This window comes from Aspergillus karnatakaensis (genome assembly GCF_047715665.1).
Source record: "Aspergillus karnatakaensis strain CBS 102800 unplaced genomic scaffold BJY04scaffold_48, whole genome shotgun sequence".
NCBI classification, from domain to species: domain Eukaryota; kingdom Fungi; phylum Ascomycota; class Eurotiomycetes; order Eurotiales; family Aspergillaceae; genus Aspergillus; species Aspergillus karnatakaensis.
The window spans coordinates 208,429-224,003 of NW_027395760.1; the positions used below are offsets into that span (position 1 = coordinate 208,429).

Here is a 15,575-nt window from a genome sequence, read left to right on the forward strand (position 1 = left end):
GGCATCATAGTCCCTCCTCTGAATACTGCAGACTATCCCAATCGTGCCTCTACCTGCATGATTGGTGGAACAACCCCCTCTCTGCGACGGCGAAATTACAGCTAGGAGCTACAAGCGGGAAGATCATCACCAGCCACATCCGGGGAAGGTTAATCAATCTGCAGCCCTGGAACATTTGCCGTGTTTCTTTTTCCGGCCGCTCAAGTGGTGAGAAACAATATCTCCCCCTCACCAGCCAGCAAAGCAGCGACGCAATTTACTCCCAATCTAATCCCCACCGGAGTCTAACATGGTTCCTTACAGGCGGAGAAACTCCTGCCTTCATGCAGTCCTCATATAATGCATTCGAGGTTGGTACACAGCCCTATGAGTTTTTTCCGGCATGGCGCGGGGGTATATAAACAAGCCTCCTCTTTTATCCCTTAGGTAATTAAATCCATGGCGCGGGGGTATATAAACAAGCCTCCTCTTTTATCCCTTAGGTAATTAAATCCAAGTTCACTGGATCAATTGGCATCGCCACACTCGCGGACAAGAATGAGACTTCTCCCAATCCTCGCGCTCTACGCGACGACCGTCGCGTCCCTCGTTTTTGACCCTTCTTACTCCTACTCCGGCTCGCACACGCCCCCCGGCGCACATATCTACTCTGGCAACGATGTTGCGGCGCTGAAGCGGATCGGTGCACACCACCACAAACACCACGATCGCCGGACCGTCACGATTCGATCCTCGAGGAATGATAAGGATGATATTTCTGCGGACTTTCTGTGGGGGATCAAGAGGGCGAATCGTGGGGGACGGTTGTTGCTCAAGAAAGGCGAGAAGTATGTTATTGGGCGGAAGCTGGATTTGACGTTTTTGGATAATGTGGAAGTACAGTTGGATGGGGAGCTGAAGGTTAGTCTTTACATCAAGCTCCTCCTGCGTTTTGAAACAATTGGCTAATACGGGTGGGCTTCAGTTCACGGATGATGTGCCTTACTGGCAAGAGAATCATTTCTACTACGACTTCCAGAGATCGATTACCTGGTGGCGGTGGGGTGGAAAGGACATCAAGATCTTTGGGAAGGGCTTGTTGAATGGGAACGGACAGAGGTGGTATAATGAGTTTGCTGGTCAGGAGATTTTGGTAAGTCTTCTACGCTCGTCTGGATTCTATTTTGGAGCACACAGGTAGCTAACGGACTAAGGACCCCGACAACACATACTATCGCCCCATCCTCTTCGTGGCTGAGAATGCAACTCGTCTTTCGGTTGAAGGAATTACTGAACTCAACTCACCGTGCTGGACCAATTTCTTCACGAACAGCAAGGACATCTCGTTCGACGGCGTTTTCATTAATGCGTACTCCACCAATGCTTCCGTATGTCAATCGCTCACCCTTTTGGTTCAAATCTTGAGAAAGTGGTCTAACAAAGGACGTGAACAGGCTGAACCGAAGAATACGGACGGCTTCGACTCCCTCAACGTCAACGGTATCTCGGTAACGAACACACGCATTGACATCGGCGACGACTGCTTCTCGCCGAAGCCCAACACCTCCAACATCTTCGTGCAGAATCTCTGGTGCAACAACACACACGGTGTCTCCATGGGGAGTATCGGCCAATACCCCGGTGTCTTGGATATTATTGAGCACGGATACATTGAGAACGTCACACTGCTGAACGGAGGAGTACGTATAGCCAGTCCCTACAGAGCTACCGCAGCTCTAGTATACCTGCACAGCATTAACAAAATCTAGAACGGAGCTCGTCTCAAAGCCTGGGCCGGCGAAGGTGTCGGTTATGGCCGCATCAACAATATCACCTACAAGAACATCCACGTCGAGAACACCGACTTCCCCGTCGTCATTGACCAATGCTACTTCAATATCCCCGCAGAAGAGTGCGCGTCGTTCCCGTCCCAGGTCAACGTGACGAACATTGTGTTTGATAATGTGTACGGAACTTCGTCAGGATCGGAAGGTAATGTGGTTGCTGAGCTCATTTGCTCGCCGAATGCTGTCTGTGAAGGGATTCAGCTGAGGGACATCAACGTTTTCACGCCGGATGGAGAGCAAGGCGTTGTTGTCTGTGAAGGGATTGATGGGGGCGTTGGAGTTGAGTGCCAGCCTGCTGCGTAGAGTGTCAAAATTGAGGACATTCCGTGCCATGAATACGCCTTTCGCGGTGCTCAAATGGTGAGACTATGTATTTAGGTTAGTGGTCAAGTCTTACAAACATACAAAGCCATCATGATCAGGACAGTATAATACACGCTACAACATTGGCATATTCCATATGTTTTGTTTGTTTTTCTATGAATATCGTTTAGCTCACAGTGAAAACTCTCAAGACGCACCCTGTGTGCCAGATGGATCGATTGAGATTTAGATCCTGGTTTTCAAAAAGTTCCCTTCTTATCCATCTTGGAGCAAATTTCTTTGTTCTCGCCGAATCTCATATGGAAGGTATTACTGGTAGCCTGCCCACCCAGGATTGATGCCCGGCCACTGGAGAAGAATGGCTGCTTCTTTAAATGGACGAGTCATGTGAGGCACAGGGCAGGTTTGGAATATACCTCACAGTTCCCTCACCTTACCCTTCATCTTTATCTACCTTCCCTCCTCTCCATCACTCTTCTCATCGATCCTTTGTGCTTGTTGCACCACGAAAACTGCTGCTCCCCCGATTCTTGTCTCATCTTCCTGTCTCAAAACCTTCTTCGCGACTTAAACATTTCAGGATTGATAATCAAGGTCCGTTCAGTTTCACCATTTCTGGTGCTTGTTTGTCTCTACGGTCCTCTTTTCATCATCCTGCTGGTCCCAGTGGGCTATGATGCCTAGTCTACTCGACCTACCCGACGAGGTCCTTTTGCTTATAGTTTCTCACTTCAATACACATTTACACAACAACGAGTTGTACGCTCTCTGCCTCACAACAAGGCGGCTCTATCCTATTGCGCAACTGGTTCTCTACAGCGAATATGATCGAGAAATGTTCTGCGAATGCTGTGATCACGAAACCAGAAAGCGAGACCGCATTGTGCCTCTGATGCTTTTTGCAAGAACTCTTATCTCGCGGCCAGACCTAGCCAAGCTGGCTAGAACAGCGACTTTCAGTGATCTTGAACTGTCTACTGACGTGGATGAAGTTCGTGAGGCGAACATCGACGGGGATACAATCAGAGTGCTCTCGGACGGCTTTTTACAAATCCCCATCAATCGAAGAGCACGCTTGTTCGGCGATGCAGTAGGGATGAAAAGCAGTTCATACTTAATTCTCCTTGCTTGCTTGATGTCAAACCTCGAGGTCCTAAATTTGATTATCGGCGACAGAGGACTGCATGCTGACTGGAGGAACTTCGCATCTCGTCATTGGACATTGACGCCATCCAAGCCTCGAAGACAGATATACCGTCTGGAGCTCTTAATATCTCGAGTCTAGAGCTTGCAATGGTACGCATAAGGTCCCAGAGATTAGCAGATATAGTCGCTGGATGCAAGTCTCTCCGTTGCTTTTCCTACGTTCGTGGCGATTTCTACATAAATCAAAACAAGATGGATACATCACCTCATTTCAAGCCTGCGCAGCTAGTTTCAGTTCTTTCTTCTCAGAAAGAACATCTGGAAACTATTCGGTGCACGATTGACTGGGAAGATGCTGCTCCTGTTTCCTGGGACTCGTGCCCGAAGATCGGCTCCCTTGCAGCTTTCAGCAAACTCACCTACCTATCTAGCGCTTGATCAATATGCGTTGAGCCCTACACAAGAGTTCCCGTCTTCTATTGAGCGCCTCGACATTGCTGCAATTAGCTTCCCCATTTTCAGCGTTTTAGAGTTCCTGGACAAGCGGGCTACGTATGATCCCAGACGTGGTCTCTACCAAGAATTACCGAACCTTCGTGCAGTCGAGCTTTATCCTCGAGACAACGACCCAAATGGCATTCTCGGGATAGACGCTCAAACTGTTTTCTCCGAAGTGTAAGAAGATCCTGTGACTGCAGCTGAGTTTCGGGCTGCGTGCGATAAACTTCTTGCTTGTCTTCAAGACTCTGATTTCGACATTTTTGTTGGTCATGAGGTGTGGGATGCGTATCTGGATGGCGATCTTAGAGTCCTATAAAGGATATGTGTGCTATAGAGTCTCTAGTGCTCTTGTGTTGCCGCACTAACTCGTTATTGATGAGGGTAGCTCCAACGTTCTCTGGAGACTAGATATACTCTAATGTGTGCAATTCTCCCCGGTGGGTTTCTTAAAGCCATTGCTGTCATCGGATAGATACTCCTTAGTCATTTGTCCGAAGCTAGCTCAAGACTGCTAAAGCTATAGTTTTCCACCCTATTTATACTGCAAACCACCATATAGTAAGCTATGTAGTCGTTCGTCTAGTTCAAATATGCATCCGTAATCGCCCCATATGACGATGAGATGCAGAGCCTACCAGCACTTAGGCCACCCTGAGTCAAGAAGACATCATCCCTTGACCAAACTTACTGCAACAAACAGTGATTTTTCATTCCCAAGGGCCCAAAATGTCGTCATCTGGGCTTTCTTCCTCTTCTAAACATGTCTAGACAACGTAATATTTATTCCATATCCACCGATGAAATCATCTCACCGTATATTGGCAGCACCAAAGCATTATTGGAAGCTGTAAGACCTTGGTATATAGCCTCCTTCACTCCGAGTAGAGTATAGTCAAAAACCAATGCAAGGGCTGCAGATCTTCAGTTGTAGACTGTCGATGAAGTCGCAGGGAGCGTGGTCTCCCCGGCAGTTTTACGTCTCATTAATTGATCACTTTGGGTCCATGATAGTCACAAAGAATATCTTATATTTCTATTTAGAAGGACTCTTACTCTAAAGTCCTCACAGAGCGATAATACGTAAAGGCATTTAAATGGCGTTTCAGTCCAGCTGGTAAGCCAGTCACCATCCCGAATCTGTCCGTCGATCCATATGCAAGGGAGGCCGTTATTTGAGCAATAAATCGTGGGGTCGAATGTGACTCCTCAGAGAAGCTCCAGAGTATTATGTTAATCTGATTAAGGCTTCTAATAAAGGGGATAAATTAGTAGCGAGTAGCCCTTCTTGGCCCAATAAACACGGGGCGAAATAGCGCAGGAACATCACAGATACTCCTTCAGCGACTCTGTAACACCAACATTTGCACTACACCTTGCGCGATGCTTACCAAATAATAGAAACGTTTTACCCTGAACAGGGTGCAGGGGGCCAAACGGCGACGTGCAGTCTGTTTCTCAAGAACGATGTTGCGCAGCACTTTTTACCGGGGGTTCAGCAGGTTACGCATGTACTCGCTTCCGTAGAGCCTTGTTCCAAGATTCTTCGTTCAGTGGCCTTACGCCTAGCAGGGTTGTTTCTGACCTGAGAGTCAGCGCTTGCTGAACTGGAACTGTGTATGCGTAATCGAAAGCCAAGGAAGACCAAGTGGTCTGTCGAGATCGACCGAAAGTAAGGCGCAGTTAGGGTTAACCTCAGAGTTCAGAGAGTGAACGGATCACAGCATGCAGCTGCCTAGCAGGATTGACCATTAAGGTTCACGATTATTCTGGGCGCTTGCAACCGACGGGAGCCCTAAAGTCAATCGGGAAAATGATTCAATGAGGCCGCCTACAAAGGAGGCATGGCTGACGTACAAAGCTTCCGTGGCTCATGGACCGCAGATCTTACCGTGGCGGTGTTTCGACGGACTTTTCATTGTCGTTCTTCAAAGAGACCGTTGGGCTTGCGTTCCTTGGGTATATAATTCCATGCACACCCCCTTCCGGGGCTTTCTCTCTAGTTTGATCGCATCCATACACCGCAATCCTATTTGAAGAAACAACATGAAGCCCCAAATTTTCTCCTCAAGAGCCGCTATACTCGGACTATGTATATCTCCCGAAGTCATCTCGTCTGCTGTTGCTGTCCCAGTATTAGCTCGTGATGATCTGTAAAATCACGTTGCTGACTTTACCAGGCTCCTTTGTTGCGGCTCAGATTGACACCTTTTCGCCCGAATCTCAAAGTGATATTTTTTACAGCATCACCGCACCCGAACGGACTGCATCCTCAGGTTCAGGGCCCATCCTTTTTCAGATTCGCGCTCCCGCAACCCTGGAATGGGTAGCACTCGGTCAAGGGACACAAATGGCAGGGGCTGATATGTTTGTTCTGTACTCGGCCTCGCCAGACAATGTTACTATTTCACCTCGCACGGGAACAGGACATGTCCCACCACGGTATAACTCCCAAGCCCAGGTTTCTCTCCTGGACGGCAGTGGCATCCAAGATGGGATGATGACGGCCAATATCCAATGCGACTCGTGTCAATATTCTCCGAGCTCATCATGGATCTTTGCATATAAAGGAGGCGCGCCGCTCAACTCCAACGACGTGGAAGCCGACATCACTTTCCACGACGATTTTGGTGGAACCGGCGTCGAATTGGCGAATTTCGTTTCGACTTCTGAAAATCCGTTCCTAGACTATGACCCGAGCTCTCCCTCCAATCAGCCTAGTGAAGTCGGAGGAGACGCAACAAACGGCGCGGACATGCTGATCGCCCACGGCGTTATAATGAGCCTTGCATTTGTCGTCTTGTTCCCCTCTTTTGGATTGCTCACTGCTCTTCCTGTACGCGGCATCATTGTCAAGGCACATGCACCCCTCCAGGCTATCACTCTTCTTTTGGCCATTGCAGGGATGGGCCTAGGAATAAAGCTGGGAACAGACAATGATCTTATGGATGACGTCCATCCCATCCTGGGCCTGGTTGTGATTGGACTTCTCATCCTGTTCCAGCCGGCCATGGGCCTGCTCCAGCATTTACATTTCCGCCGTACTGGCGGAAAGAGTGTTTTTTCCCATCTACATCGATGGCTCGGGAGGCTGGTGATCATCGGAGGAGTCGTCACTGGTGGCCTTGGTTTCCGCTTGGCGGGCATTGGCAACCCAAATACGCCAAGAAGCGCCGTGATTGCTTACTCGGTGATTGCTGGAGTTATCGGCCTGACCTATGTGGCTGTTCAGGTATTCAACGCTATGAGAATTGGCGGGAAGAGAAACAGGGGTCTGAATGGACGCAAAAAGTCTGAAAGTTCAACGGAAGCTGCAAGCAACGGGCAGGAATGAACATGGAACAAGTCAACGTAACGACGGCTCGAATAGCGAGATACGGTTCCCATCGATGCGTATATGTTCGATTTTTGCAAAGTTTCGCCAGAGTTACTCAGCTCAGTAGCCAAAGTAGAATCAACACAATCATTTTATGCAGGCAAAGCATGTGCGCCTTTCTCGGTGAAACTACCTTCAAAGTCGCGGACATGGTCGTTGAGCCCGAGGTGGCTGTGCTTACAGTCGTCAGCAATAAAAGAGGCCAGACCGGCGCTGGCGTTCCTGGCTCGATAGACGTAGTCAGCATGTGCCAGAAACTGCAAGTGGATTAGAGGGGGTGATGACATCCTAGATCTGAGGAAGAAGCAGCCTCCAAACTAAACTTGCAAACCTCCCAGGCAAACAATCAGTCTCGATAAACACTCAGTCTCGTTAACCAGGTCCCAGGAGTTATCTTGACGCTCTTGGTTTGAAGAGGTTGAACCCCTGCCCGAGACTCCAAAAGTTCTGAGGTAAATCCAGCGACTGCCGCCAAGTGGCATTGATGGTCAGAGGATGGTGTTGGATGTTGGATGATTATTCGCAGGATCTCCGAATCTTCCCTTGGCGTCGTCGCGACCGCGGTCGCGTCAGCGACAGACAGCAGCATGACTGATCGCAAACTGCCGTGAAACCCACCTTCAAACACAAAAAGGTCGTTGTGATGGTTGCAAAATCGAGCTGCAGCTTCGCCGGCCGTTTCCCCGTCGACTGTCGACTCTTCACTCTTTCGATGTGTCTGCTGAGTCTGGCCACTGAAAAAGTCTAGGTTTGTGGAAGGATGAGGTCAGGAGAGATGGATTGACACGGAAACGGTGGGTTGGCGAATTGATGACACGACGACATGGCACTCACTCTGCCTGTAGTATCAAGAAGAGCTTTTTGGCTGTGCGATGAGAAATAATCACCGACTCAACCCAACCTCGGTGAATGGCCAAGACAGTTTGCCGGGGGCAGCTGCTATGTATGCCCTTTGAGTCGGTGTACAGAACATGAACGGTATTTTCCTCAACCCGCCTATGCTCTTCTATACGCCATGGATGCTTCTGCCGTCCGAACCGTGGCATTATCGGATGTACCACTAGCAACGAAAGCAACGTCTCATGGCTGTCATTGGTGCATGTGCTGGATTATGCTATAACGAATTATGGTACTTTTCCATGCTAATGAACTCCGGGGGTTCGTGACTGTCAAATAGGATGGGTCGATGAACCGTCTGCTTCGCGAGTGAAAGTTTACCTGGATGCAGAGGACCATTCATCCAGAAGCTGCTCACAAAGAGCACGCTATCGCTGCAGCGGTTAAGCTTCAGGGACATGAAAGCAGTTGCTCGTAATTGCCTATTACACAAAACAGAGCATTGCGTTTTTCTATGTCCGGCATATACAAACCCTGCGTTGGTCAGAACGTCAGCCCGCCATAGTCATTGACTTTTTCGGTGCGCCATACCTGAATCATGCCAATTCCTACACAGGTAGACGTTTGCAAATATACTTCGGGTTCGGCAGCCATCTCAAAGTACACCAGTTTTTCAGCGCACAGCAGATAACCGGTTCTATCGCGGGCATCCTGACACTAAATCGAATCCGTGTCTTAGCCTAGAGCTCCCTCGAATCGCAAACTTGCCCTCCAGATCTATCGAGTGTTGTTTCCCTGTCCGGTTGAGAGAAACTCTACCGGGCTTGCCGGTTTCTTGGTATCATTCTCGATGCCACGATATCGCGCCGAGGTCGTGACGTAAACGGCCATTTCCAGGAGCTAAAACATGATCAAGACCCCATTATGCTCTCAGCAGAGGTTCCAATTGATGGTGCAGTTCCGGAGTGTTAGCACAAGCTATTATGGTAACTATCAGTCAGTTTCAAGTTTGGCATCCCGAGTCCCGACCCGAGAGTCAACTTACTCGCGGTTGTCCGAGCACGCGGGATTCTCGCCGCGGGTACTGTCTGAGATCCTCTGTGCCGACCTCGGGGATGATGCCTGGGCCTAAATCATCCTTCGCAACTTGTAAGTGACGTAGGTAGCGGGCTTGGGGGTACCATGTGGCATGCTCAGGTGAGATGCGAAATGAAGACCTGAAGCGCCGGCAGCTTGGCAAAATCAATCGGATTCGCTGGTCAATGATTGGGGTATTATGTTGGGGTAATTCCGGTTTTCCTGGGAGGGTGACGTTCTCCAGTCTGATTCTAACAACGAAATTGAGTCGAGTTGACCACTTGATGGCCGGAAAGTCGGGACGACATCCGTCCAACATGCGGCGAAGGCCAGGCACCAAGGTAGACTTGGTTGAGACTGCTCCTTGATGTGGGAAGACAGCATTGGCACTTCTTCCTACTCCAGACTAGTCTTGACTAGTTTTCGCCTGCGCGAGTCAGGAATCGGACAGTGTCCATTGAAACGCCCGTGGTTCGAAGACTCCTCCAGCCTCCCGGTAGTAGGTACGACATCCTCAACTTATACATAGCTATGCCAAAGCACTACTTAGGCATGACTATGCTATAAAAGACTTTATGGGTATATTCAGGCATAATGCATGGGAATTGCGAGGTTGTCGGGATGGGCAGGAAGCAGGACTCAGGAGCCGAGCAATGCTGGGGTGAATCGGGGAGATCCCCACACTCGGCCAACCTCCGTGAATCGGAAAACGAACCCCCTTACGGAGTACTCTACTACGGACTACGGAGTCCAGCTGGACCGAGATGGTTGGGGTCCAAGTCCAACGCACGCTTCCTTGGAGTTGGGCCTTTCTCCAGACACACTCCACAGTCCACTTCTCCAATGCTCCAGGTTATGCTCGGTAAAACTTCGGCCTTCAGGTGATGCATCTGCTAAGTTGCTCCTGGTGTGTATAAGACTATTGGGCACTCCTTCTCCAGTTTCCTGCGTGCTCAGAATCCAGTCTCTAGTAATATTGTCTTCAGAAGAGTATGCACAAAGATGGCTGTCAAAACCTCCCCAAAACCCAGCAATGATCAGCTGGCCGCTGTCCTCCCTGACTATACGTGGTGGAAAAGCCCCCAATTGCGGCGGCTCAACTTCTGCCTGCTGTCCTTGATCTTCTTCTGTGAGTGCCTCCTCCCCTTCTCGGTCAGTCTTTTTAGATACTAATCCAAGTATCTATAGCCTCCTCGAACGGTTACGATGGCTCCCTGGTCAATGGTCTTCAATCGCTCGACAGTTGGATGGACTTCATGAATCAGCCTTCCGGTACATGGCTTGGTTTCATCAACGCTATATACGCCGTCGGTGCACTTGTCTCCATTGCCCTTGCTGGATGGTGCTCCAACCGCTTTGGCCGGAAAGCATGTGTCTGGATTGGCATTGTGCTCGTCCTAGCAGGGTCCATCCTTGGTGCTGCCGCCCCAAATGACACAGTGTTCATTGTTTCCCGCGTCCTGGTCGGTCTAAGCGCTGGTTGGACCTTGAATGCGCCCCCTCTTCTGATCAATGAGATGGCATATCCTTCCCACCGAAGTATCACTAGTGCTCTCTTCATGGTTGGTTACTATCTCGGTGCTGTCATCTCTTCTTGGGTGACTTTTGCTACCCGCACATACGACTCGTCTTGGTCATGGAGACTGCCCAGTCTATTGCAGATGCTTCTTCCTCTCGTTGCTATTCCCGGATTTATTATGACTCCTGAAAGTCCTCGCTGGTTAATTAGCAACGACCGCGTGGAAGAGGCTCGCAAGATCCTCGCAGACCTGCACACCGCCGGTGATCAGTCTTCGCCTCTGATCACCTACGAAGTCGATGAAATCCAAGCAGCGATCAATGCGGAGAGAGAGGCAGAATCATCTAGCAGCTATTCCGACCTAGTAAAGACCCCTGGCAACCGTCACCGTCTCTTGATCACTGTCACCCTCGGTATCATTTCCCAATGGGCTGGTAACGGTGTCGTCTCGTACTATCTCGCCCTGGTTCTCGATACCGTTGGTATTACCGAGACAAAGGACCAACTTCTTATCTCCGCCTGCCTCCAGATCTGGAATTTGATATTTGGTGCCATCGGTGCCACAATGGTTGACCGGGCAGGAAGACGTGTTCTCTTCATGACATCTGCAGGAATCATGTTGACCAGTTACATTATCATCACTGGTCTTTCAGGGGCTTTCGACCAAACTGGCTCCGCGCCGACGGGCACAGCAGTGATTCCATTCATCTTCATATTTTTCGCAGGTTACGATATAGCTTTGTAAGTCACCCTTCGCGTACCCTTCTCAGAAAACAATCCTAACTCTCTATCTCAACAGAACACCCATGTTAACAGCCTACCCCTGCGAAATTTGGCCTTTCGCCCTGCGATCCCGCGGTCTCAGTGTCGCCTGGCTTTCCGCCAACGGCGCCCTGATCTTCAACACATTTGTGAACCCCATCGCGCTCGATGCTATCGGCTGGAGATACTACTTCGTCTTCGTCGCGATCCTGATATGCTACGCTGTGATCTCTTACTTCTTCTACCCCGAGACCAAGGGGTACAGTCTGGAGCATATGGCTATTCTATTCGATGGGGATGATGCCCCTAATACTGCCGATAGTAAGGTTGATTTGCCAAGATCGTCTGAGGATGATGGAGATAAGGATGGGAGTGTTCAGGTTGAGCGGGTGTGAGAATTCCTGCGTATATAGAGGTGGTTTTAACAAGGCCTTTTGGGTATCAAATTACCACGAAGTCCATGATCTAAATGACATATTGACATTTTTACAATCTTGTTCTCCTACGATATTTCTACAGCGTAGACAATTTGTAGTTGTACAGCTCACTGTTACATGGTTGAGGAGAGAAAACCGCCTACTATTCGCTAGATAAGTCTTGTACTTATATTCTCATGAATGAAATTATCTACACGTCAAATCACAGTGGGAACCGAAGTAGATCAATGGCACCGAGGCTATATGAATTCTGCCTGACTTGTAGGATCGAGGCAGGCATCTAGGCCTGCTGTAGCCGACAAGCTGCTACCTGCGAGTAAATACCATGTTTAACTCCCCAAAGTAGAAGACAAAATTATCCTTCGCATCCCCCAAAAAGTGAGATCCGTCCTCCCCAGGAGCAAACTTGAAATCGAATTGCATGACCAAGCGAGCTAAGGTGGTGCGAAGATTCATCAATGCCAGCGGCCGTCCGATGCAGTTGAATTCACCTGTCAGTCCATCAGCCAAGGGAGAAATTCCCAAATTGTGGTAAACATACCAGCACTAAACGGCGCAAATGCTGCCTTGTCCTTGACTAGCTCAGGCCATTTATACCATCGTTCTGGAATGAACTCTTCCGGTCTATCATACGCCAGTTCAGCTACTCCTCGTCAGATAAACACCAATCGTAATCAGGATTATTGGACCTACAGCGTCCGATAGTATATAGAGGGCAGAATATGTGCATCTCTCCAGGGATATGCAATCCCTCGATGGTGATTCCCTCTGGGGGAGTCCTTCGCTGCAGAAAGCTCGGAACAGCTGGATATAGCCGGAGAGCTTCGTTTATAACGCCATTCAAATGCTCCAGGTGAGCAATCTTCGAGTGCAAGAACTCGCCGTTTACCCCGTCCGCGTTCGCGTACGGCGCCAACTCGGTGCGCAATTTCTTGATCTCTTCCGGGTTACGAACAAGTTCGTAGAAGATAGCAGACAGCGTCCCAGACGTTGTATCGCTGGGTCCATTCTGTTAGCGTAGCCTTTTAGACAACGATTAGATAGGGTTGATACCTTCCTGCAATGACTATGGTTCGAGCGTCACCAAAAAGTATGACCTTTTCTTCAGGGCTTATCTCAGTAATGTCCCTTCCTTTCAGAGGCGCGAATAACGAAGAACTAAGATCCGGAATCTCAGGTTTATTCTATCAGCCGGTCAGCAAGCGTGTCTGTTCACAGGATTCTCGAGGCACCGACCCTGAATCTTTCGATTGTCTTCTCCTTGCAAAACTCCGGGAACTTCCAGAACTCTCCCGATAAGCCCGGAATTGCAGTTAAGAGTATAAACGACCAGGTGGGAAGATACCACCCTATTGGATCCACGAATGAACTCAGTAACTGAATGGCCCAATGTTGCTCTCCGCGCTCCAGGCCCCCGAATCCCTTTCCAAAAGCCATGTCCCCCATCACGTCAAAGGAATACAGGTTGAACCATTTTCTGATGCTGACTGGTTGTCCGCTCATTTCGGAAAGTCGATTAACCAGTTGCTCGCGGTAACCACGGATACGCTCTTCATACCCACGCAGCATTCTATCACTGAACGCGGGGCTCCAAACGCGGCGTCGAGCATGGTGCTGAGCTGGGTCGCGCATCAACTGCAGCGAAAATTCTGGATAACTAACTTCATAACCCGTTCCTTTGTAGGACCGGGAGCTCGGACCATAGACTATGTCAACAGCCTTCGGGTGAATAACTGATATGTCTGACGATCCGACCCGAACAATCGGGCCATACTTGCGGTGGAGCTCGCGCACGACGATATGATGGTTGTTCTTCTTCACTTGAGTTGCTATCCATCCTGTAGATATTCGCGCGCCGAAAGGACCCGGGAAGTTGCACAAGGGGTGCAAAAATATGCGATATACAAGAAGGCTCCCATATAGGCCCAGCAGATATGCACTTACTAGGCTACTTACAGTGCTGAGGGACGCTGTCCATGCTGTTCGTTGAGCAAATGATAACGCAACAGTCCCTGCGGTGATAGTGACGAGGAAGATCTTAATGTAAAGTGGACCATAAAGGTGATGTTCTCCTCTCTTGAAATATGCGACATGGGAAAAGATGCCCGCCAGTGCTGCACCAATGTACGTAGAAAGGAGCGGCATGGTATAAAATTAAACTGAACGAACAATAGCTGCTGTCCTTCTCATTCGAGACTTTGCGGGGCTATCCATCTTAAATATATTCTCGTTTACCAAGAACCCTAGAGATCATAGCGCAAAGTACTTCCATTCAGGGCCTAGGTATCATCTTAGCTTGCGAGAGAATAAATTGACACCATGGTAATAGGGTTAATCATCCCTGTCGACTGTATTTCTAGCGAATTAGTGTGTACACAGGTCACGTCACCTAAAAGACGTGGCTGCGTGACATATACCCCTTTCACATGACCGCCAAGACCATTAATCAGCAGAAATATAATACATAGTTTTCTGAATTACAAGGTAAAACCTGCAAGGTATAATATTATTAAGTTCTCTTAAAATATTCTTAATATTAGAATATGATAGTAGCTATACTTTATAAGTATATAAACTAGCACTAAAGTTTAAGTACTTATTAAGTAGTTATCAAGTACTTAGGTATTTTATGTAATAGTACTGAAATAGTTACTGTGGCTCGAAAGATCATACATAGCTATAAAAGGTAAAGTGTATGTCACCTGACCGCCAAGACCATCAACGTGGAGCACGACCAAAGAATCGAGGCTCGGTCACCTGCAACCACCGAATTAGTGCCGAGGATGGTGGAGTGGGGGACAACTAATCGGTTGAAGACCGTTAGCTCTTACGAAGCTGAAGATCGTGAGACGGCTGTTCAGGGCGTGGTTGGGTACCCCGTAGTGCCACTGCGACCAAACAGGTCCACGTAAGCGCCGTATATGTATCGGAGATATCGCTAAGTTGTGATAGAGTTACTCCAGAGTAAAATAGATTGAGAAAGAGGGAATGGCAACTGAAGGTTGCTCGAGTAGAAGACACTATGGCATTGTCGCCTTGAGCCGCTCAGGCCGGTGACGTAGCCTAAATATATCTCCACACGTTCCGAACACAACGCAGAATATTTCCACCAGACAACCTACCCACCTCATTAAGACATCTATCTCCCTTTCCCATTCGCGATGCCACCCTCGTTCGATCCATGACCCCGACGAAAACCACCAATGCCCGTCTTCAACGCCCTGATTCGCACCCATCACATAACCTCTCGCAAGAAAGTCGCTGCCTTGAAACGCGCCGCCGATGGCCTCAATTGTTCAGCCCTGCTTCGTTACGGCGGCTGCCCCGGTATCATGTACGTTGAGGCGAAAGACAAGGAAACCGTTGAGTCGTGGGTTGGTGTTGTAAAGAATTTACGGTACAAGGATTTTCAGCTCGTGAGCCGCCCAGCGGGTTTAGTTGTCGAAGGCGCGAATGAGACGAAAGGGCCCGAGAAGAACAGGGGAAAGACTAAGGGTGAAGAGGAGGGGCTATTTAAAACCGGACTGGACGAAGTTGACAGCGTGAAAGAGTTTGGAAGTCTTATGGAGAGAAGGGGAGTCTGGCAGTGGTGGAGGAGAGGTATGGGATACGTGAAAGACTGAGGGGTCTTATGGCGCTATATCATGAGACAATGTCGCCCGAACCCAAGGCATTTTCAACCGAAATGGTGCCGATCGCCGAGTAATCATTTACCTCGAAGCACCAAAACGCTGACGGACTTCAGCGGCTGAAGTCCGGTAGACGCGGTCATA

At 49.1% G+C, this 15,575-nt stretch overlaps 6 protein-coding genes across 6 annotated transcripts; 5 read left to right on the top strand and 1 right to left on the bottom strand.

Annotated features, from left to right (window-relative positions):
• Positions 1 to 487: 487 nt before the first annotated feature.
• Positions 488 to 2,214, top strand: pgxB (putative extracellular exo-polygalacturonase). Its single transcript, XM_073719166.1, has 5 exons — positions 488 to 900; positions 965 to 1,132; positions 1,194 to 1,367; positions 1,434 to 1,679; positions 1,749 to 2,214. Exons 1-5 carry the CDS (start codon positions 538 to 540, stop codon positions 2,127 to 2,129), a joined length of 1,332 nt encoding a protein of 443 aa, XP_073568043.1. The 5' UTR covers positions 488 to 537; the 3' UTR covers positions 2,130 to 2,214.
• A 1,218-nt stretch (positions 2,215 to 3,432) lies between these two features.
• BJY04DRAFT_196557 (uncharacterized protein) lies at positions 3,433 to 3,789 on the top strand. Its single transcript, XM_073712359.1, has one exon. It carries the CDS (start codon positions 3,444 to 3,446, stop codon positions 3,732 to 3,734), a length of 291 nt encoding a protein of 96 aa, XP_073568044.1. The 5' UTR covers positions 3,433 to 3,443; the 3' UTR covers positions 3,735 to 3,789.
• Positions 3,790 to 5,840: 2,051 nt separating this feature from the next.
• On the top strand, positions 5,841 to 7,128 carry BJY04DRAFT_221380 (cytochrome and DOMON domain-containing protein; the record flags this gene model as incomplete). Its single annotated transcript, XM_073717103.1, has 2 exons — positions 5,841 to 5,886; positions 5,975 to 7,128. The coding sequence occupies 2 exons, from the start codon at positions 5,841 to 5,843 to the stop codon at positions 7,126 to 7,128; spliced, it is 1,200 nt and encodes a 399-aa protein (XP_073568045.1).
• Positions 7,129 to 9,969: 2,841 nt separating this feature from the next.
• BJY04DRAFT_229950 (general substrate transporter) lies at positions 9,970 to 11,783 on the top strand. Its single transcript, XM_073719167.1, has 3 exons — positions 9,970 to 10,213; positions 10,273 to 11,344; positions 11,403 to 11,783. Exons 1-3 carry the CDS (start codon positions 10,087 to 10,089, stop codon positions 11,758 to 11,760), a joined length of 1,557 nt encoding a protein of 518 aa, XP_073568046.1. The 5' UTR covers positions 9,970 to 10,086; the 3' UTR covers positions 11,761 to 11,783.
• Positions 11,784 to 11,940: 157 nt separating this feature from the next.
• On the bottom strand, positions 11,941 to 14,090 carry BJY04DRAFT_196563 (cytochrome P450). Its single transcript, XM_073712360.1, has 5 exons — positions 13,039 to 14,090; positions 12,856 to 12,986; positions 12,496 to 12,800; positions 12,344 to 12,445; positions 11,941 to 12,293 (listed from the first exon to the last, which is right to left on the bottom strand). Exons 1-5 carry the CDS (start codon positions 13,945 to 13,947, stop codon positions 12,109 to 12,111), a joined length of 1,632 nt encoding a protein of 543 aa, XP_073568047.1. The 5' UTR covers positions 13,948 to 14,090; the 3' UTR covers positions 11,941 to 12,108.
• Positions 14,091 to 15,005: 915 nt separating this feature from the next.
• Positions 15,006 to 15,425, top strand: BJY04DRAFT_221383 (uncharacterized protein; the record flags this gene model as incomplete). The annotated part of the gene is made up of 1 exon (XM_073717104.1): positions 15,006 to 15,425. The coding sequence occupies one exon, from the start codon at positions 15,006 to 15,008 to the stop codon at positions 15,423 to 15,425; it is 420 nt and encodes a 139-aa protein (XP_073568048.1).
• Positions 15,426 to 15,575: the final 150 nt, after the last annotated feature.

Coding starts and splice junctions, on each gene's coding strand:
- BJY04DRAFT_196557 (XM_073712359.1), top strand. CDS start 3,444: ATGGTACGCATAAGGTCCCAGAGATTAGCAGATATAGTCGCTGGATGC.
- BJY04DRAFT_196563 (XM_073712360.1), bottom strand. CDS start 13,947: ATGCCGCTCCTTTCTACGTACATTGGTGCAGCACTGGCGGGCATCTTT. Junction 12,987..13,038: donor AGACAATCGAAAGATTCAGG/GTCGGTGCCTCG, acceptor ACCGGCTGATAG/AATAAACCTGAGATTCCGGA. Junction 12,294..12,343: donor ATTTGCGCCGTTTAGTGCTG/GTATGTTTACCA, acceptor ATGGACTGACAG/GTGAATTCAACTGCATCGGA.
- pgxB (XM_073719166.1), top strand. CDS start 538: ATGAGACTTCTCCCAATCCTCGCGCTCTACGCGACGACCGTCGCGTCC. Junction 1,133..1,193: donor TTGCTGGTCAGGAGATTTTG/GTAAGTCTTCTA, acceptor TAACGGACTAAG/GACCCCGACAACACATACTA. Junction 1,368..1,433: donor CGTACTCCACCAATGCTTCC/GTATGTCAATCG, acceptor GGACGTGAACAG/GCTGAACCGAAGAATACGGA.
- BJY04DRAFT_229950 (XM_073719167.1), top strand. CDS start 10,087: ATGGCTGTCAAAACCTCCCCAAAACCCAGCAATGATCAGCTGGCCGCT. Junction 10,214..10,272: donor GCTGTCCTTGATCTTCTTCT/GTGAGTGCCTCC, acceptor AAGTATCTATAG/CCTCCTCGAACGGTTACGAT. Junction 11,345..11,402: donor GCAGGTTACGATATAGCTTT/GTAAGTCACCCT, acceptor CTATCTCAACAG/AACACCCATGTTAACAGCCT.